Consider the following 21,556-nt stretch of genomic DNA (forward strand, 5'->3'; position numbering starts at 1 on the left):
CTGTGTCGGGCTCCCTGCTGAGCGGGAAGCCTGTTTCTCCCTCTCCCTCTGTTGCTCCCTCTGCTTGTGCTCTCTCTCTGTCAAATAAATAAAATCTTTAAAAAAAAAGAAAAGAAATTTATTTTCTTACAGTTCTGGAGGCTAGAAGTCAGAGATCAAGATGTCAGCAGGAGTGGTTCCTTCTGGAGGTTCTGAGTGAGAATCTGTTCCATGTCCCTTTCCTAGTTTCTGGTGGTTGCTCCCAATCCTTGGCTTCCAGCTGCATCAGCCCAATCTTATCACATGATGCTTTCCCTGTGCATCTCTGTGCCCAAATTTCCCTCTATATATAAGGACACCAGTCATATTGGATTTAGGGCACACTCAAATCCAGTATGACCTCAACTGAATAACATCTGCAAAGACCTCATTTCCAAATTCATAGGTTCTAGGTAGACATGAATTTTGGTGGGGGGAGACACTATTCAACCCAATATACTATCTAAGTTCACAGACTCCTGGTTTAATGGAATCTGTACTAAGTCTAAAAGAGAGAAATAATGAAAAATGCTAATGGTTTTTGTGTGAAATTATGGATTTTTTCTTCTTATCTCTATTTTCAGAATGTTCTAGAATATGATTTTATTACTTTTAGAATAAAAATAAAGAAATGATGATATATTATTGATTTTAAGCATTGGCAACTTTTTAGGTAATAAAATTGCCTTTGAATTTGGCCTTGGATAATTTTATTGGCGTAAAAGCACAGAGACCTGGGCAGGTAAAAGGGGTCAGGCTCCTGGTTTATATATCTGTGAAGTTACAGATTAACCTGAAAAGTCTCTCCCAAGGAAAAACATACAGTCACGTTTAATTCTTTTAGTGTAAAAAGAATACGTACAAAGTCTCATAGATTTAAGGGATCCTTGGATAAATACAAACTACAAATGCCACATAACAATGAAATTTTAAAACACTAGTAAAGATACCTCATTAAAAAGAGGAATGGACCCCTTTATTTGTGGCCATCGAATTTTTGACAAGGGTGTCAAGTACATTCAATGCAGAAATAGTCTTAACAAATGGTGCTTAGACAACTGGATTTCCACAAGTTGGACTTCAACCTCAGACCTATATATAAATATAAACCCAAAATGGATCACTGACCTAAATATAAGTTCTACAACCATAAAACTATTACAAGAAAACATAGAGATGAATCTTCATGATCTTGGCTTTGGCAAGAGAAGCTTAGATACGACACCGAAAGCATAAGTAACAAAAGATAAAACAGATAAACTGGAGGTCATCAAAATTTAAAACATATGCATCCAGGAATGTTATTGAAAAAGTAAAAAGAAGGGGCGCCTGGGTGTCTCAGTCGGTTAGGCAGCTGCCTTTGGCTCAGGTCATGATCCCAGAGTCCAGGGATCTAGCCCTGCATCGGGCTCCCTGCTCAGCGGGGAGTCTGCTTCTCCCTCTCCCTCTGCTCCTCTCCCGACTTGTGCTCTCTCTCTCTCTTGCTCAATCTCTCAAATAAATAAACTCTTAAAAAAAAAAAAAAGAGGGCGCCTGGGTGGCTCAGTTGGTTAGGCGACTGCCTTCAGCTCGGGTCATGATCCTGGAGTCCCGGGATCGAGTCCCGCATCGGGCTCCCTGCTTGGCGGGGAGCCTGCTTCTGCCTCTGACCCTCCCCCCTCTCATGTGCTCTCTCTCTCTCATTCTCTCTGTCTCAAATAAATAAATAAAATCTTTAAAAAAAAAAAAAAAAAAAAAAAAAGAAAGTAAAAAGACAACCTACAGAATAGGAGAAAATATTTGCAAAGCATGTATCTGAGGAGGGTTTAATATGATGAATATATAAAGAACTCCTAAACTCAACGAAAAGACAACCCAATTGAAAAATGGGCAAAGGATCTGAATAGACACTTCTCCAAAGAACAGCCAATAAGCACGTGAAAAGATGCTTGATAACACTATGATTAGGGAAATGCAAATCAAAACCACATAAGATACCACTTCACATTCCCTATGATAGCTAAAATAAAAAAGATAGACAACAGGGGCACTTGGGTGGCTCAGTCAGTTAAGCCTCCGACTCTTGGTTTCGGCTCAGGTCATGATCTCAGGGTCATGAGATCCAGCCCCACATCATCTCCGTGCTCAGTGGGGAGCCTGCTTGAGATTCTCTCTCCCTCTCCCTCTGCCCCTCCACCCTGCCCTGCACAGTCTCTCTCTCTCTCAAATAATCTTTTTTTTTTTTTTTTTTTTCAATGTAGACAGGGGCACCTGGGTGGCTCAGTCAGTTAAACATCTGCCTTCAGCTCAGGTCATCATCTCAGGGTCCTGGGATCAAGCCCCAACTCTTGATAAATATGTACCCACTTAAAAACCTATTAAAAGTCTGCTTCTCCCTCTCCCTCTGCTCCTCCCTGCCCCCAGCTCATGATCTCTCTCTCTCTCTCTCAAATAAATAAAATCTTTTTTTTTTAAGGTAGACAATTTAAAAAAAGGTAGACAATAATAAGTGTTGACAAGAATGTAGAGAGATTAAAACCCTTGTACACGGCTAGTAGGATTGTAAAATGGTACAACCACCTTGGAGAAGTTTGAGAGTTTCTCCAAGTGTTAAACATAGAGTTTCCAGATGACTCAAATCTTACTCCTTGATATAAACCTAAGAGAACTGAAAACATACGTCCACACAAAAAAAATGGTACACAAATATCCATAACAGCATTATTCATAATAGCCAAAAAATGTAAACACAAATGTCCATCAGTGGATGAATGGAAAACGAAAATAAGGTATATCCATCAGTACAATGGAATATTATTCAGCCATTAAAAAATGAAGTACTAATACATGCTACATCACGAATGAACCTTGAAAGCATTATGTGAAGTTGAAAGAAGCCAGACACAAAAAGCCACATATTAGAGGCACCTGGCTGGCTCAGTCTGTGGAGTATGTGACTCTTGATCTTGCAGTTGTAGGTTCAAGTCCCATGTTGGGTATAGAGATTACTTAAAAATAAAATCTTAAAAAAAAAACAAAAACCCACATACTGTATGACTCCATTTATATGAAATGTCCAGAATAGGCAAATCCATAGTGACCAAAAATAGATTAGTGGTTACCAGGGCCTGGGGGAAGAAAGGAATGGGGAATAACTGTTAGTAAGTATGGGTTTTCTCAATGGAGTGATGAAATGTTCTGGAATTAGATAGTGGTGACAGCTGCATAACCCTATGAGTATACTAAAATCCACTTTATTAAAGGGTGATTTTTATGTTGCATAAGCTACATATCAATAAAGAGCCCATAAGAAATCAAGATGTTTGATAAATGTCAGTTTTATCTATTAAATGTCATGTTTTATGGTAATTAAATTTTCACTAAAAATGTAAATTTAGCTGTTTGACACATTTTTGTACTTCATGGAAGAATTATACTAGCAAACATAGTATGGTTGACTCATTCTTAAGAGGTCCTACATAGCATAAAAAGCTTACCTACATAAATTTTTGTATATTCTCACATTAAAAAACCACACACACAGGGGCACCTGGCTGGCTCAGTCAGAAGAGCATGGAACTCTTGATCTCAGGGGTAGTGAGTTGGAGCCCTACGTTGGGTGTAGAAATTACTAGAAAAAACAAATTTAAAAAACCCCACATAGACAATAAAGACAGTCTGATAGCTGGAGCTATCAGCAGAGCTGTCAGCTTCCCTGGGATAAATAAAATGGATAAACTTGACCCTGAGAGTGAGATTAGCATGCCAGAGGGTTTGGGAAAGGGCACTTGGGATCAACACCATGGAGAGGAGGGGAAGGAAGCAGGATAGAGGAGGGGGAGAAGGTGGACTGTGATGAAGTCTCAAGGTTGGTCCCAGGGGACCCCATAGGAAACTCTAAAGCTGGATGGCCCTTCAGCATTGTCCCGAGTTGGGGCAAGGAGGCTGGGCCCTTTATATCTCCATCTTGATTAGTCCCTGGATGCAGGATGCCTGGGGAAGGCAAATAGCTCTTTTCATTCAAGTAACTCCTAAAGGAACTGACAGCGGAGGGCTTCTTGCTGGTGGTACTCCCAATGACTATAGGATTTAGTGCATTCCTAAAGGGGGCCCTGGATGGTGTATCACTGCCTCCACAACCTATGCTAAAATGCTTAGGAAGAAAACTAGCACTTACCAAGAACTATGTACCAACCACTTTCATAGACATTATCCCATTCAATCTCATAACCAGTGGTTACTCAATCTCAAGGCCACATACTTAATGATGTTAGTGGGAGAAGGAGCCATATCTGACTCCAAAGCTCTTTCCTCCATATCAAATTTGCCAAGGGGCTCTGAAAATTGGATATTTCAGAAATATTTATTGATCCATGTCTTAAAATTGACATCTTCAGGGCACCTGAGTGGCTCAGTGGGTTAAGCATCTGCCTTAGGCTCAGGTCATGATCCCAGGGTCCTGGGATGGAGCCCCGCATCGGGCTCCATGCTCAGCGGGAAGCCTGCTTCTCCCTCTCCCTCTGCCTGCCGCTCCCCCTGCTTGTGCTCTCTCTCTCTGTCAAATAAATAACATCTTTTTAAAAAATTGACATCTTCTTGGGGTACCTGGCTGGCTCAGTGGGTGGAGTGGGTGACTCTTGCTCTCAGGGTTGTGAGTTCGAGCCCCACATTGGGTATAGAGATTACTTAAAAATAGAATCTTTAAAAAACCGACATCTCCTCAACATCTATTATGTACCAGGTGCTGGGAAATTATAGAAAAAAAGACAAAATGTCTGCCACAGAATTAACAGCCCACATGAGGTCAAGAATATAGAGACAGGGGCGCCTGGGTGGCTCAGTTGGTTAAGCGACTGCCTTCGGCTCAGGTCATGATCCTGGAGTCCCGGGATCGAGTCCCGCATCGGGCTCCCTGCTTGGCAGGGAGTCTGCTTCTCCCTCTGACCCTCCTCCCTCTCATGCTCTCTGTCTCTCATTCTCTCTCTCTCAAATAAATAAATAAAATCTTTAAAAAAAAAAAGAATATAGAGACAAATCAGCATGTCCTTCATTTTTCTTTAACCATATTCAGCTGACTGGGTGCAGGAGCAGAGTGGTGGAGAGTTGAACTCAACTGGGATTGAAGTTTTGCCAGATGAGTACTATAAGGCAAGAGAGGTTCAAGGAAATTGAGAGAATATTCATGAAAATGTATTATTTTTAGCTTATTTACTTTGCTGTCAACTATATTCAATAGTAGAAAGAATAATATAATGAACCCCCATGAGTCCATCACCCAAATCCAACAATAAAAAACATTTTACAATCTTCTTTCATCTATTCCTCCACACACTTTCTCTTCAAGAATTTTTTTTTAAGATTTTATTTTTAAGTAATTTCTACACCCAACATGGGGCTCACAACCTTGAGATCCAGAGTCATATGCTCCACGGACTGAGCCAGGCAGGCACCCTTCTCTTTAAGAACTTTAAAGCAAATCCCAGACATCATACCAGTTCACCCATAAATACTTTGCGATGTATCTCTAAGTTCTTTTTTTAAAGGACTTTTAAAAACCATAATCACAATGCCTTTCTCACATATGACTAACAATAATGCTTCAATCTTAACTAATTCTCAGTCTATATTCAAATTTTGCAAAGAAATGATAATGATTGGCAATGAACTTAAGCTGGCTAGGGAGAGAGAATAAGGGAGGCTCTGGAGTTAGGGACCATGGAAATGTGGCTAGATCAATAGATTGAAGGTCCTGGCGGGTGGGCACATTATTGGAGTTAGAAGCCCACAGGGAGTGAACTGGGGGAATTGGGGGTAGTCCCACTTTCATTTGCGTCTATGGCTCCATCACAACAGTCTTCTTTTCCAGTTGATTAGGTGAGACAAACTCCTTCCAATCTGATCTCTTTCCCACAATCTCATCTATTTTATCGCCAGCACCTGATAATCTCGGGAGGCTCTGCAGACTAAATTAGGTCCTCCTTGTATACACTTGGTACTTCTTCGGAGCACTTCTTTTTTTTTTTTTTTTTTTTAAGATTTTATTTATTTATCTGACAGCGAGAGAAGAAACACAAGCAGGAGGAGTGGGAGAGGGAGAAGCAGGCTTCCCGCTGAGCAGGGAGCCCGATGCGGGGCTCGATCCCATGACCCTGGGATCATGACCTGAGCCGAAGGCAGACGCCTAACGACTGAGCCACCCAGGCGCCCCCTTCGGAGCACTTCTAATCATAATCTCAAAACTATAGGAACACGTATTTGTTTGAGGTCTAACTCCATTAAGACCTGTCTCCTTTGTTCACTGCTGTCACTGCCAACGCCTAGCACAGCGTCAGTAGGGCACACTCCGTAAATTCTTGTTGGACAAAGGAGGGAGGGTGTTCAATAATGCCAAATGCCAGACTTCTAAACCCACCTGTAACACGGCCTCTAAGAAAGCTTCTAAATTATTTACTCTTAAGTGACGGTCGCCATTTCTTCACTTGTAAAAGGATATAACTTAGGAGGGCCAGATCAGTTAATTAAGACTAAATTTGGCACCTCATCCCTGTCGAATTTGGAGAAACTGCACTCTAAAAATCCCCTATCAGCCCAAATACGATAGTACATAAAGAAAACGATTAACCTAGGTTTAAACACCAGGGCCTCCCGTGGTAGTTCGCCTCGTTCTAAAATGAGGTTTTACCTCGTTCTAAGATGGCCACGAAGGGGGGGCCCCGCGGTCAGCTTCTCTGAGTCGCGTGGGCAAACGCGCGGGACCGCGACTCAGAGGAGGATCTTAACCGCGCAGAACGGAAGTTCCTGAGCCTTCAAATCCGCGGGGAAGCAACTCGGCAATGGACCAAGATGGCGGCGCCCAGTGAGGGGCAAGCGTTTGCCGCGGGCGTTGAAAAGAATTGGGGTGCGGTTGTTCGCTCCCCAGAGGGGACTCCCCAAAAAGTCCGGCAGCTGATAGATGAGGGGATTGCCCCGGAGGAGGGAGGCGCGGAAGCGTGAGTTCGCGAGTCCACCCTGGGTCCGGCGCCGGCGAATTGGAGAGGGTTTGGGGAACGCAGGCCTGGCGGGGGGAGGGGGATCCCCTGGGTTGGCAACTCGGTTGGGGGGGTTGGCTACGTCAGGGCTTGTGAAAGAGAATGGGTTTGCTACGTTCACTCGGCTTTAATCTTATCGGGATGTACTGCATTCCGTACCACGGGCGGATTTTTGCCACTAGACAGGTTTTGGAGGGAAGGAAAAAAAAGAGGACCGCTAACTGAATATGCACCTGACATCTCAGTTGGGTTTCTTAACCTTTTCTTGAGCCTTAGACACCTTTGGCAGCCGGGTAAAGCTTATGAACCCCTTCTCAGAATATTTTTAAGTGCCTGAAGTAAATTACATAGGATTCTAAAGAAAAACAACAATTACGTTGGAATGCAGTTATCAAGAGTAAAATTTAAAAAGTGATGCAGTGGGGTGCCTGGGTGGCTTAGTCGGTTAAGCGTCTGCCTTCCGCTGGGGTGGTGGTCCCAGGGTCTTGGGATCAAGCTCCGTATGGGGCTCCTTGTTCGGAGGGGAGCCTGCTTCTCCCTCTTCCTCTGCCCCTCCCCCTGGTTGTGCGCTCTCTCCCTCTCTCTCAAATAAAATCTTTTTTAAAAAAAGTGATGCAGTAACATGGTTCATTATTAGAGAGTTAATTAACATCTAGTAATGTCTGGTATCTACCATAATTCTGAAGTAATCATAAACATAAGTGATATTTCAAAACGTGTCAAAATAATGTGGTGACAAAATAGCTGATTTCCATTGGTGACAAATTCACAGGTACTGCTGATGCTACTATATTTTGTGGGGGGTTTTTTTATTACCTTCATTCATAATTGAAGGAAATGCTAAATTTCAGTTAGAAGTTAGTAAAATGTTACTTTTTTCTCATCCAAGTTTATGGATCCTCTCAATTTCTTTCAAGAACCACACTTCCCCTGAGGCTCTCTGATTCTCTGAGAAAGAGTCTTTGAGTTTATTTCTTTCGAGTTATAATAGTTGGTGTCACCCTATTTTTATTAAAATGTCTTTTTTCCTCAACAGTTCCTCCTCTACCCCTCCCACACGCTGCTGAAATACCTTTTGCTGAAAATAAGATAATTGTTTTGTTGGGTTTTCTCTCCCTGAATTTTTTTCATGAAATTGCCTGAAGATCTTTAATGTTTTTTTTAAGATTTTATTTAGTTATGTGACAGAGAGAGCACAAGCAGGGGGCGTGGCAGGGAGAGGGAGAAGCAGGCTCCCCTCAGAGCAGAGAGCCCAATCCGGGGGAATCCCATGACTCTTAACCAACTGAGCCACCCAGGCACCCCTGGAGATCTTTACTTTGATTTGAATTTTCAAATTAGTTCTTTTTTGGGAGAGTGGATATCAAGAGTCGACCCAGGTAGAAATATCAAAATTATTTTCCCTGTGTTAAAAAGAGTTAAATTTCTAAGGTGGTTCAAATTGTCTAGTGCATAGAAGCCTTGAGTCTAATTTTGTGTTTACTTAAGTTGTGTGAAATACTATTGGAGAAACAGTGCGTGAGCTAGAACAGTTTGCCGGTATAGGATTAGTAGGTATGGCCAAACTGTAAAGAGATTTGAATGCCAGACTGAAGAATTTGGATTCTATTTAGTAAGTATTGTGAAACCATTGATAATTTTAAGCAGAGGAATGACATAACAAATGATTTTTAGAAAGGTTAAAATCCAGCATGGCGTGATTGATGCTATGATGTGCTGAGAAGTGAGAAGCAAAATATTTGGGCAAAGTGATGCTGTGGAAGTATTATCAAGAGTTCTGCCACTTTCTTTTAGGAAGGACACATCTGCCACATTCCAGTCAGTTAATGGGTCGCCCCAAGCAGAACAGCCGCCATTGGAATCTACAAGCAAAGAAGCCTTCTTTAGCAGAGTGGAAACATTTTCTATATCCTTTTTTATTAGGTCATGTGAGCTGCACTTTCTCCCTGCTCCTGGAACTGTTACTTCTCCACTTACTCTGATGTTTTAAATTTAAGAATTAAACTTGGTAAGGGGCGACTGGCTGGCCCAGTTGGTAGAGCACGTGACTCTTAATCTTAGGGTCGTGAGTTCAAGTCCCATGTTGGGCATGGAGCCTAGTTAAAATTTTTTTAATAAGTAGATTTGGTAGGAAATTTTATAGGAAAATTAGCATCAAAGAATGTTGTTCCTCAAAGGGATGTTTGAGATGACCTGACATCACTTCTTGACTTTTTGGCTAAGATCAAATGTTGAGATGACCTGACCTTTTTTTTCTTTTTCCTGACCTTTTCTTTTCACAGAAGAAAACACTAAGAGCTTGAGAGGAGAAGAAACAATAACGAACACTTGTATGTAGCATATTTTCACGTATATTATCACATTTGATCTTCACCTTAAACCCATGAAAATAGGTATTATTATTATACTCATTTACAGAAGAGGAAACAGTTTCAGGTAGGTTATGTGACTTGCCTCTGGTCAACCTGCTAGCAAATGGCAGAGTCAGGATTACACCGTAAGGCTATTGGTACCCAAACCTAATGTTTTTTGAGACTGCCTACTACCCTTCCTGTCTCTTTCTAGACTTTCCTCTGTATATTATCTATTATTACATAATGAACTACAGTACGACTTAGTGGCTTAAAACAACCAACCACTTAGGTCACAATTTCTGTGGGTCAGGAATGTGGGCCCAGCTTGGTTGGGTCCTCTAGCTTAGGGTCTCTCACAGGCTACAATCAAGGTGGCAGCTGACCTCCAAGTCATCTCCAGGCTCCCCTAGGAAAAGATGCACTTCCAAGCTCACTCACATGGCTATTGGATTGAGGGCTTCCAGTCTGTACTGGCTATTGGCTAGAGCCCTCCCTACGTTCCTTGCAACATGGGCCTCTCCACACGGACAGTTCACAGCATGGCAGCTGGCTTCCATCAGAGTGAGCAAGTGAAAGAGAGCAAGAAAGAAGCTAGACTCTTTTTGTGACCTAATCTCAGAGGTGACATCCTATCACTTTTGCCCTTTTCTATTCATTAGAGTGATTTTTTAAAAAATATAAAACAGGGGCGCCTGGGTGGCTCAGTCGTTAAGTGTCTGCCTTCAGCTCAGGTCATGATCCCAGGGTCCTGGGATCGAGCCCCACTTCGGGCTCCCTGCTCCATGGGAAGCCTGCGTCTCCCTCTCCCACTCCCCCTGCTTGTGTTCCCTCACTCGCTGTGTCTCTCTGTCAAATAAATAAATAAAATCTTAAAAAAAAAAAAACATATATATATATATAACACAATTATAGACTTGCAGACTTTGTTACACAGGTCATAAAGAACTTCCTTTCTGAGCTACTTGTAAGTAAGTTGCCAAAGTGATGATACTCACTACCCCCAAATATTTCCTACAAACAAGGATTTTTTCCTACATAACTGCAATGCGGCCATCAAAATCAGGAAATTTCACCTAATAAATTACTACCATCTAACCCTCAGACCCTAATCATTTTAACAGTTGTCCTAATAATATTCTTTATAACAAAAGGAGCCAGTTGAGATTCGTGTTTTTCCTTGAATTTCATGATCATGATACTTTCGAAGATGACAGACCAGTTGTTTTTCAGAGTGTACCTCAATTCACATCTGTCTGATGTTTCCTTATAGTTAGATTCAGGTAGTGTAGTAGCCTCCCAGAATGGTGCTGTGTCCTCACTGCATCTTGTCAGGTGGCACAATGATTTTGATTTATCCCTTTCCTGGCGATTCCTTTGATCACTTGATTCAGGGAGTGTCTGTCCATCTTTTCCATTGTAAAGTAACTCTCTTCTTTCTTTGTAATTAAAGTGTTTTGTGCAGAGGTGCTTTGAAACTATGCAAATATCCCATTCCTCATCAAACTTTATTAAGTAGTAATTTATTCATAGCAGCCTGGGCTGCTTTTTTTAATTCAGTGGGTTATAATCCATTACTATCATGATATATTTTGATACTCTGGTTATCCCTGATTTGGTGAGTGGGGAGCCCATGGAGATTTCTTTACACCCTTCTTGGCTTCAACACCTCAAGGTGAGCAGCCCCTTTTTACCCACTTTGGGTTCTGACACCTGGCACTGAGCTGCCTCCCCTCACCATCCTGGCTGTCCTCCTTGCTCACCATCTGATAGCTTTAGGAATAAATTGCTCAGGAAGAGGAAGGTATTTGAATCCTGCTGCTGCTCCTTGGACTAATTCCTGATTTTGCTGCAGTATTTAGAACCGTTTTCTTTGGGTCTTTTTGTTTTCATGGATATGAATTGATCACCACGTTGGATATGACAATCGTTTATTTAACACAGCTAGTTAAGTAATTCTATTACTTTTATTTTTATTTTATTTACTTATTTACTTACTATTTTTTTAAGTAGACTCCATGCCCAGCTTGGAGCCCTTTAACGTTTATGTCTAAATTCTGTTTTCTGGGGCGCCTGGGTGGCTCAGTTGGTTAAGCGACTGCCTTCGGCTCAGGTCGTGATCCTGGAGTCCCGGGATCGAGTCCCGCATCGGGCTCCCTGCTCGGCGGGGAGTCTGCTTCTCCCTCTGACCCTACCCCCTCCTGTGCTCTCTCTCTCTCAAATAAATAAAAAAAGAACTGCTTTTAAAAAAATAAATACTGGGCGCCTGGGTGGCTTAGTCGTTAAGCGTCTGCCTTCGGCTCAGGTCATGATCCCAAGGGTCCTGGGATCGAGTCCCACATCGGGCTCCCTGCTCGGCGGGAAGCCCGCTTCTCCTTCTTCTACTCCCCCTGCTTGTGTTCCTGCTCTCGCTGTCTCTCTCTCTGTCAAATAAATAAATAAAATCTTTAATAAATAAATAAATAAATACATACATACATACATACTGTTTTCTAGCCTTCAGGCCCTCTTTTGCTGATTTGGAGTATTTTCAAATTCCCATATTTTAAACATAAAATACACAGGGCTTTGTAGAGAAAAAGTTAATAATTTTTGCCCCTCTGGTTATTATTCAAATGACTTTCATTATTCTGTGAAGTATGTGTGCTTTAAAAATAGTTTTTTCAAACTTTTCTTATTGCTTTTCCTCTTAATCTGTTTATTCCTGTATATATAAAAGAATGAGTTAAAGTTTTAATTTCTGACTTACTCATTTTAATATAATTGCAGCGTTGTTTTTCTTAATGTGAATACTCTCTGAAATGGGCAGGTAAGCCCTCCGAGCTGTCTCCACTTGTCTGTGCAAAATACGGCTGGGTCACAGTTGAATGTGATATGCTCAAGTGCTCCAGCTGCCAGGCTTTTCTCTGTGCCAGTTTACAACCAGCTTTTGATTTTGACCGATGTAAGTATAAAGTACAAATTACATTTTCCTCCACGTTCACAGATATATTAGACCAGTTTTTCTAAAAAGACCAGTCACCTGTGTTTGATCAAAGAATGTGTAGTGTTACATGGAGCAAGGTGAATTTGTGATCATCTTCATCTTAATTATTAGCTTCAGTTACTACTTTTTTAAAAAACTAAGCTATTTTAGAGTGAACCTGACTTTATGCATTCTGGGAAACTAACAGCAGGGTATGTTTACTTTATGGTTCCAAAATGTATACTTAGACAAAGAGACAAGGCACTTTAATGAAGCCTGTTGCTTCGAAATGCCCTGCCTTGTAAGACACATATTATCTCCTTTGTTATTGATCTTAGGATCTTGATTTAGAACTTGTTTTGTGAAAAATATTAAGATGATATAGTTGCTAATATTTTCATGGCTTTTAAAATTATCTTCGTCACTTTTATTTTTAATTCTGTCTATACTCTTAAAGGTTCTTGGCCATTCGATTTTAATCTATCTAGTGTTCTCTAAGGCATTACTCCCTATGTGGGTTTCAGATAAGGACCGATGTGCTGAGCTGAAGAAAGCCTTGTGCACCGCCCACGAGAAGTTCTGTTTCTGGCCAGACAGCCCCTCCCCAGGTACTCATTTCCAAGATATCCCATTTACCATCTCTTCTTCTAGTATTGTCTATTTCTTTGTGAAAATCTAGTCTTGGAGGTTTCTGTTCTTCCTTTCTATTTGTGCTTTTCAAGAAGAACTTACATTCGTCCACTTGTTAGGTTATTACTTAACTTTATTACAGGCATTCAACATGCCAGCAGCTTAGCCATGTATACATTATCCCACTTAATTCTCACGGGGGCCCTGGGAGCTAGATTCTCAACCCATTTTGGGGGGTGAGGAAACAGAGTCAGAGATCTTAAAACCAACTGGTGAGGAGGCAAAACTATGGTTTTATCTGATTTCAAACTCTCTGCTTTTCCCACCATAGCAAACAGTCCCATGTTCTCCCCAGGCTTCCTTTGGTGCACTGATGGTGGCAGTTAAATGGGGTTCGGTTGCTAAAGCAGACTCACGGGAAGCCAGATGAGAGTGATTACAAACATATAGTTTATCACAGTGAAATGACACAATATAATAGAGCCCTGAAGCTGAAGACTGCCTGTATAAGGGCCTTGGCAGGGCGCACTCTCTTGCATCAGGGGACTTTGTGATTGTCTTCACTCTATTATTAACTTCATTCGTTACTTTTTTTTTTTTTAGAACTAAGCTACTTTACAGTGAGCCTGACTGTGTATTCTAGGAAACTAACATCAGGGTATGTTTTCTTTATGGTTCCAAAATAGATACTTAGGCTAAGAGACACAGGAGTTTTATGAAGCCTCACACTGTAGAATGCCCTGCCTTATAAGATACATGATAGTGCCTTTGTTATTGATCTTAGGATCTTGCTTTAGAGCTTGTTCTGTGAAAAATATTAAGATGATGTAGTTGCTAATATTCTCCTATCTTTTAAAGTTATTTTAGTTATTTTTAATCGTATCTGTACCCTTAAAGGCTCTTGGCCTTTAAGTGTTTGTATGCACAAAAAAGCCCAAAATGTAGTAACAAGTGGGATTTTTTTAAAAAAAGATTTATTTACCCATTTTAGAGAGAGAGAGAGAGCGCATGTCCCTGAGTGGGAAGGGGGACAGAGGGAGAGAATCTTCAAGCAGACTCCCGCCGAGTACAGAGCGTGATACAGGGCTTGATCCCACGACCCTAAGATCATGACCTGAGCTGAAATCAAGAGTCAGACACTTAACTGACTGAGTCACCCAGCACCCCAGCAAGTGGGATTTTTAAATATTTTACTGGTTGGGGCACCTGGGTGGCATAGTCAGTTGGGCGTTGGACTCTTGGTTTTGGCTCAGGTTGTGATCTCAGGGTTGTGAGATTGAGCCCTGCATCAGGCTTAGCGCTCAGCACAGAGTATGCTTGAGATTCTCTCTCCCTCTGCCCATCCCTACCCCGCTCTCTCTCTCCCTCTCTCTCAAATAAATAAATCTTTTTATCAATAAATAAATAGATAGATATTTTACTGGTCACATAGGCATATTCTTGCTGGGTAACCAGCCTCCACAGCAGAGCCTTCCAGAAGGCTCACCAAGACCAGGTGCAAAACTTCATGCCTGACCAGACATTCGTGCCACGTAGGTCTAACTTTTATTTCAGTAGGATAGCTCAGGCCAATTCCAGGGTCACGGATGCCTGGAAATATTCCATGAATGACCACTAAGAGGAAAAAAGAGATTGAAAGTGGGGGCGCCTGGGTGGCTCAGTCAGTTGGGCATCTGCCTTTGGCTCAGGTCATGATCTCAGGGTCCTGGGATCGAACACCACCTGAGCAGGGAGTCTGCTTCTCCCTCTCCCTCTGCCCCTGCTCATGGTCTCTCTCTTGCTCACTCTCAAATAAATAAATAAAATCTTTAAAAAAGAGAGAGACTGAAAGTGTCCATAGAGTGCCATTTACTGATAAGGGGAGATAGAAAGGGACTGTTGAGGAATAACATTTTTAAAGTGAAGATGATGTGTAACAAGGAGTTGCTGCTGTTGGCCTAGCTATTTCCCTGTATAGTACAACTGAACTCAGTCCCACGAGGATGTGAATCCTTCTCCCAGTGTACCCAGTCCAGGTTTTTAGGATCTGCCCAGGACCTGTTGGTGGTTCCCAACTCTTATTATACACTCTGCTTTCTTGATCCACCTACTTGCAGACCTCTTAACTCCTATCCCGACTTTTCTTTTGAGCTTGACTTATTTTCAACTACCTTCTAAACATTTTCATGTAATGTCTTGTTGTAGGTATCTGGAATTCAATATGTGCAAAACTGAAGTCTTCATTTTGTACCTAAACTTTACTTCTCTTATATTTTCTCCATCTTAAATGGTACTGACCTCCCCCTTAGTTGTCCTAGCCAGAAACCTGGATGTCCCTTTAGATGCCCTTCCCTAGCTATCATCACCACCTGGTCCTGTCCATTCTACTTCCTAAATAGATCTCAAATGTGACCTTTCGATTATACCACCCTTGGTTTGGTTCTTTCACATTCCAGAGACTTTAGTGTGAAGAGAGGAAGACCTACAACTATTTATGCTTTAATGCTTACATTTATTAAGCATATCTAATAAATACAATTTTGAAGGTAATTTTTTTCTAACATTTACCAACTAAATTAAATCCCCTTAAACATTTTAATTTATAATTATAATTTATAATTACTAATTTACTAGACTGATTATTTTGAACATATCAAACACTGAAGTAGACAAAATACATATGTTAATTATAAAACAAATTTTAACTTATGTTAAAACATTTTCATGGTGGGTTTAATTTCTTCTGTTTGCTCTTTTGCCTTCATCAATTTTTACTAGTATTTTCTTAGGATTTGTAGGAAACAGACCAAACCCTAAATTGGAAAGTGACCAGAAAGGTGTTGGGACCTGGTTTTTTCTCCTAAGTTTTGTCAAACCTGAGCCACTGGTCATCAGAACATGTTTCCTTCTTATTGTTAAACCTCACTTGATTTTTTGTTTTATTTTTAATTTTTTATTTCTTAAAGGATTTTATTTATTTATTTATTTATTTTTAGAGAGAGGGCAGAGAGCAGGGGGAGGAGCAGAGGGAGAGGGAGAAGAAGGGGGAAAGAATCTCAAGCGGACTCTCCGCTGAGCCCAACTGGGGCTTGATCTCACGACCCTGAGATCATGACCTGAGCCGAAACCAAGATTTGGACACTCAACCCACTAAGCCACCCTGGCGCCCCTTCACTTGATTTTTTAAAATCCATACCTTTTTTGTTGATTGTAGTTTTTTTATAATTGGACTTTTCTAGTAAAATGATACATCTTTTTAAATTGATGGCATATGTCTTGACATATTTGGTTACTTGCAACAACTTTTAATGGTTTGAGAATATTTAATAACATTAGAGACCAAAATCTGGTTGCTGATGATACAATAAATGGTGAACAAAGTGCTGTTTTTACTTTTGTACCTCTTAATAACAAAACTAGAAAAGAGATTTTTTTCTTTTTTTAAGCATCCTTATGATTGAGGGATAATTGACATAAAATAGACCACACATATTTAGGTGTACAGTTTGGTAGGCAGACACTTAACGACTGAGCCACCCAGGCGCCCCCAAAAGCACATTTTAAAAAAGATTTTATTTAGGGGCGCCTGGGTAGCTCAGTCAGTTAAGCGTCTGCCTTCGGCTCAGGTCATGATCCTGGACTCCCAGGATCAAGCCCCACTTCGGGCTGCCTAGATATGCTAAGTGAACTCTTGCTCCTCCGCTCTCCAAGACTACCATTAAGAAAAGTGTGCCCAAGGGCGCCTGGGTGGCTCAGTCGTTAAGCGTCTGCCTTCGACTCAGGTCAGGATCCCAGGACCCTGGGATCGAGCCCCACATCGGGCTCCCTGCTCCGTGGGAAGCCTGCTTCTTACCTCTCCCACTCCCCCTGCTTGTGTTCCCTCTCTCGCTGTGTCTCTCTCTGTCAAATAAATAAATAAATAAATAACTTAAAAAAAAAATCTTTATTAACTAAAATCCATAGTATACATTAGGGTTTACTCTGTGTTGTACATTCTGTGGATTTTGACAAATATATAGTGACCTGTATCCACCATGACATTATCATATAGAAGTGCCTCACTGCCCTGAAAATCCCCTGTGCTCTCCCTATTCATCACTCACTCCTTCCCTCCCCCAGAATCCCTGGCAACCACTGATCATTTTACTGTCTCCATAGTTTTACTGTTTCCGGAATGTCATATAGTTAGAATCCCACAGCATGCAGCTTTTCAGACTGGTTTCTCTCACATAGCACTCTACATTTAAGGTTCCTCAGTGTCTTCTAGAGTTCATTTTTTTCGTTGCCACAGTTTGATATTATTGCATTCTATTTCATTAAAATAACTGGGTTGTAAATTAGGTAAATGATAAACTGATTTCAGAACCTAAGAAGGGGTCATAGCTGTAGTTTTAAAACTATTGCCTAAAATACAATGTTAGGTTTTTGCTGGACACAAAGGGCCAGACAGCTTGATCCCTGTCTTAGGAGCTTAGGTATTGTCGGGAAAGAAAAGTCTACATACATGAGGTATTTAGTAACAAAAGGGTAACAACAAAACAAAAGTAAAGGATCTATAAGAAACTAGGAGTTGAAGAATAGGAAGAACTTCCGAGTGCTGTAATAGAAACTCTGTAAAAGCAGGAGCTTTTGTCACTCACTGATCATGAGACCTGGGTATGTTACTTTTATATTCCTCAGATTCCTCATCTGTAAAATTTATATGATAATAATGTCAATCGTAAATTCAGTTAATTAACATATAGCGTATTATTAGTTTCAGAGGTAGAGTTCGGTGATCATCAGTTGCATGTAACACCCAGTGCTCGTGACATCATGTGCCCTCCTTACTGCCTGTCACTCATTACCCCATCCCCCACCCCCAGTCATTAAGAGTTTTATAACATTGATGTTCCTTCTCTCCATTCTTCTGTCACTGGTATCTTACAGGGATTATTACCTTAAATCACTTTAATGTCTGCTAAGCTTATTTTTTTTGCATCCCAACTGACCCCTTACAATCTCTACTCTAAATTATGCATGTTATCTATAATATCACTCTTTCAGTGGTCATGATCCCAGCATCCTGGGATCAAGTCCTGCATCGGTCTCCTTGCTCAGTGGGGAGCCTACTTCTCCCTCAGCCTGCCGCTCCCCCCTGCTTGTGCGTGCTCTCTCTGACAAATAAAATCTTAAAAAATAAAAATTACATGAAATTAAAAAAAAAATCTTTAAGTAATTTCTCATCATCATACATTAGTAAAGTCGTGGTCTAGTTACTCTCCACACTTTAACCCCACCTCCTACTCCTTTCCCCATAGGCAAACTTTGTTCCAGTCCCGTGAAACTATTTAGAATTCCGCATCTGTGCCATTCCTTTGGGCCTTTGCTTTTACACACAGTTGTTGGTCTTCTTTTTTTTTTTTTTAAAGATTTTATTTATTTATTTGAGAGAGAGAGAGCACATGAGAGGGGATAGGGTCAGAGGACAAAGCAGACTCCCTGCCGAGCAGGGAGCCTGATGCGGGACTCGATCCAGGGACTCCAGGATCATGACCTGAGCCAAAGGCAGTCGCTTAACCAACTGAGCCACCCAGGCGCCCAGTTGTTGGTCTTCTAATTCAGCTTAGACTGACTGCTTCTGAGAAACCCTTCTTGAGAATCTTCTTTTTTTGAATATTATCACAAAAATATCATTACCACCCCATCAAAAAAAGTCAGTAATTCTTAATACCTTCAAATATTTTATCAATTTTATCAGTACCTAGCCCCCATTGTTTTACACACATCTTTTATTTTTTACAATTTGCACCACATGATCTTCCAGTGTACTTTGTCCACAGATCGATTTGGAATGTTGCCATTGGATGAACCTGCTGTTCTTGTTAGTGAATTCCTAGATCGTTTTCAAAGCCTTTGTCACTTGGACCTCCAGCTTCCTTCCCTGAGGCCAGAGGACTTGAAAACTATGGTGAGTTTTTCTTGGCTAGCCTACAGTGGCCTTCAGTTGTCACTACCATTTGTATATGAAGCATCTCTTTAAGTGACAGAGGATTCAGATTGCTATGAAGAGAACTAGTTGTTTGTCCCTCAACTGACCTTCTCTAATCTCCACCAGAAGGGCAGCTATTGAGAGTTTAAGTAAATGGGTTCCATTGAAACTTCTAGATAGGATTCTTTAAATGGCACACATTCAGGGTGCCTGGGTGGCTCAGTTGGTTGAGCGACTGCCTTCGGCTCAGGTCATGATCCTGGAGTCCCGGGATCGAGTCCCGCATTGGGCTCCCTGCTCAGCAGGGAGTCTGCTTCTCCCTCTGACCTTCCTCCCTCTCATGTGCTGTCTCTCTCTCTCTCTCATTCTCTCTCTCAAATAAATAAATAAATCTTTAAATGGCACACATTCAATTTTATCTTGATTTGTTACTTAAACTATTTAACAGAAGATCCTGAAATGTGACTTCATATGGTTTATTGCATATCATTTCCCAAAGAAAATACTACAGGAGAAGTTAGAAACTCCCTTCTCCTCTGTGAATAGATATTAGAAATGCTCTGAAACTGAATATCTAGTACTTTGCACTTTGAAACTGAATATCTGTACTTGGAAGCTGAATATCTAGTGTCCCATTTCATCACCCTGTAGACACTCCAAAGACAAGCTTTACTGTAGGAAATAGGAGCTATTATTTTGTTTCTTCAAGTTGAGAGGCTGTTTGGATTTTAACCAAAGTTTAACTTCTGTGCCTATATTATTTTTCATTTATTTGTTTAAGATTATTTATTTATTTTAGAAAGAGAGCATGAGGGGAGGGGCAGAGGGAGAAGGAGAGAGAGATTCCCAAGCAGACTCCATGCTAAGCACAGAGTCCAACATAGGGCTCGATTTCATGACCCCAAGATCATGCCCCAAGCCAAAACCAAGAGTCAGACACTCAACCAACTGTGCTACCCAGGCACCCCAACTCTGTGCCTATTTTAAATGTCCCTTGTCACTAGCCAAGGCAGCTTTTTTGTTCACCTTGTCAGCTCTTTATTATTCTTAGAACAAAAATAAAGACCTTGGCAAGCTCTCTTGTTCTGTCAAGAAGTAAATTCAGTGTCAGGTTAAGATATAAATAGTAATCTGTTGTCATCACTTGGGTTTTGAAGTTTGCAGGTTTCAGAGAAAATCTGCACTGGTAAATTGAAAACAAAGTAGAACTAAGAAAAGATTTGGTAGTTCTAGGAAAACTGCTACCTTTCTCAATCAGCAGATGCAGGGCATTTCAGAAAGCTTCTGTCTAAAACCTTAGCCCTGTCCTAGAAGTGAGCCTTCCATAATGAAGAGGATTGTCTTCACGTTTGGGATTTCTTTCATGATTTTTGCCTTGTACCCTCTAGATACATCCTCATATGTGATTTTTGTGGTTGGAAATTTCAGTCTGTGACCTTGGTTCCTTTGTAGTGCTTGACAGAAGACAAGATCAGTCTTCTTCTGCACCTGCTTGAAGATGAACTTGATCACCGAACTGATGAGAGAAAAACTGCAAGCAAATTAGGCTCAGACATCCAAGTCCACGTCACTGCCTGTGTTCTCTCTCTGTGTGGCTGGGCGTGCAGGTTAGTCAGTGAATTTGCAGGGGGACGTGAACTCTGACAACATCATACACTGGTATACATCAGTCACTAATAGGATTGGAGATCCCATGGTGTTTCCTGTCAGAAAAACAGACAAAACCTGAGGGAGTGGCAAGCGGATGGTAAGAATCACTAACAAAAGCAGAATTCGAACTCAGGAATTCTTGGACACACCTGAACTTTGTTTTTTGTTTTTTTACTATCACTTCCCAGCTGAGAATCTGTGCTCTTGGGAACAGTGAAGCTCCTTTCTGTTTATAGAAAGGAAGAAAAATCCGTTGAATTCATAAAAACTACCAAAGGAAACGCCAGCTGGAGTCCTCAGGCCCCCATGTTGGTGTTTCCATTCTAGCTGCTCAATTTGGCATAGACTCCCTCTGAGATAGAAAACTGTTGGAACGGGGGCACCTGGCTGGTTCAGTCGGTGGAGCACTGACTCTTATCTCAGGCTTGTGAGTTCAAGCCCCCCGCTGGATGTAGAGATTACTTAAAAATAAAATCTTTTTTTTTTTTTTTTTTAGAGTTTATTTATTTATTTGACAGAGACAGACACAGCAAGAGAGGGAACACAAGCAGGGGAAGTGGGAGAGGGAGAAGCAGGCCTCCCACCAAGCAGGGAGCCCGATGCGGGGCTCGATCCTAGGACCCTGGGACCATGACCCGAGCCAAAGGCAGACGCCCAACGACTGAGCCACCCAGGCACCCCTAAAAATAAAATCTTAAAAAAAAGAAAGAAAACTGTTGGAACCAATCTAGATTTACTTTAAATATACTCTCTTTGATAGATTAAGGAATATTTTTCATTGAAAAGGAAAAAGTTTCAAAAGGAATAGGAGAAATTTATAAAACATAACCCTTAAGGTAGTCTTGCCTTAGAGGTTACACCAAGACCCTTAGATCTTTCTGTAGGAACTTTGTGAGAGATGATGGAGCTGGAGGCCTGAGATGACATTCCCAGTCCACTGGACTGTTCCAAAGATTTGTTTGATGAGATAAAGCGTTCTCATGAA

General features: G+C 41.2%; 1 protein-coding gene across 4 annotated transcripts in view; it reads left to right on the plus strand.

The window, feature by feature from the left end:
* Window positions 1–6,800: 6,800 nt before the first annotated feature.
* ZC3HC1 (zinc finger C3HC-type containing 1) overlaps window positions 6,801–21,556 on the plus strand; it is a 37,584-nt gene continuing 22,828 nt past the window's right edge. For 3 of the 4 annotated variants that reach the window (XM_045864272.3, XM_054505200.2, XM_064574956.1), the window contains exons 1-6: window positions 6,801–6,986; window positions 8,820–8,931; window positions 12,170–12,320; window positions 12,866–12,949; window positions 18,773–18,900; window positions 20,374–20,528. In XM_045864272.3, coding sequence (XP_045720228.1) covers window positions 6,841–6,986; window positions 8,820–8,931; window positions 12,170–12,320; window positions 12,866–12,949; window positions 18,773–18,900; window positions 20,374–20,528 — 776 coding nt within the window. In that variant the 5' untranslated portion in view covers window positions 6,801–6,840. The remainder of the gene's footprint in view (window positions 6,987–8,819; window positions 8,932–12,169; window positions 12,321–12,865; window positions 12,950–18,772; window positions 18,901–20,373; window positions 20,529–21,556) is intronic. The other variant, XM_045864273.3, reaches the window with a different exon arrangement.

Source organism: Mirounga angustirostris, unplaced genomic scaffold (assembly GCF_029215605.1).
Source record: "Mirounga angustirostris isolate CCGP_5_RB_7025 unplaced genomic scaffold, mMirAng1.0.hap1 SCAF_12, whole genome shotgun sequence".
In the NCBI taxonomy this organism is placed as follows: Eukaryota; Metazoa; Chordata; class Mammalia; order Carnivora; family Phocidae; genus Mirounga; species Mirounga angustirostris.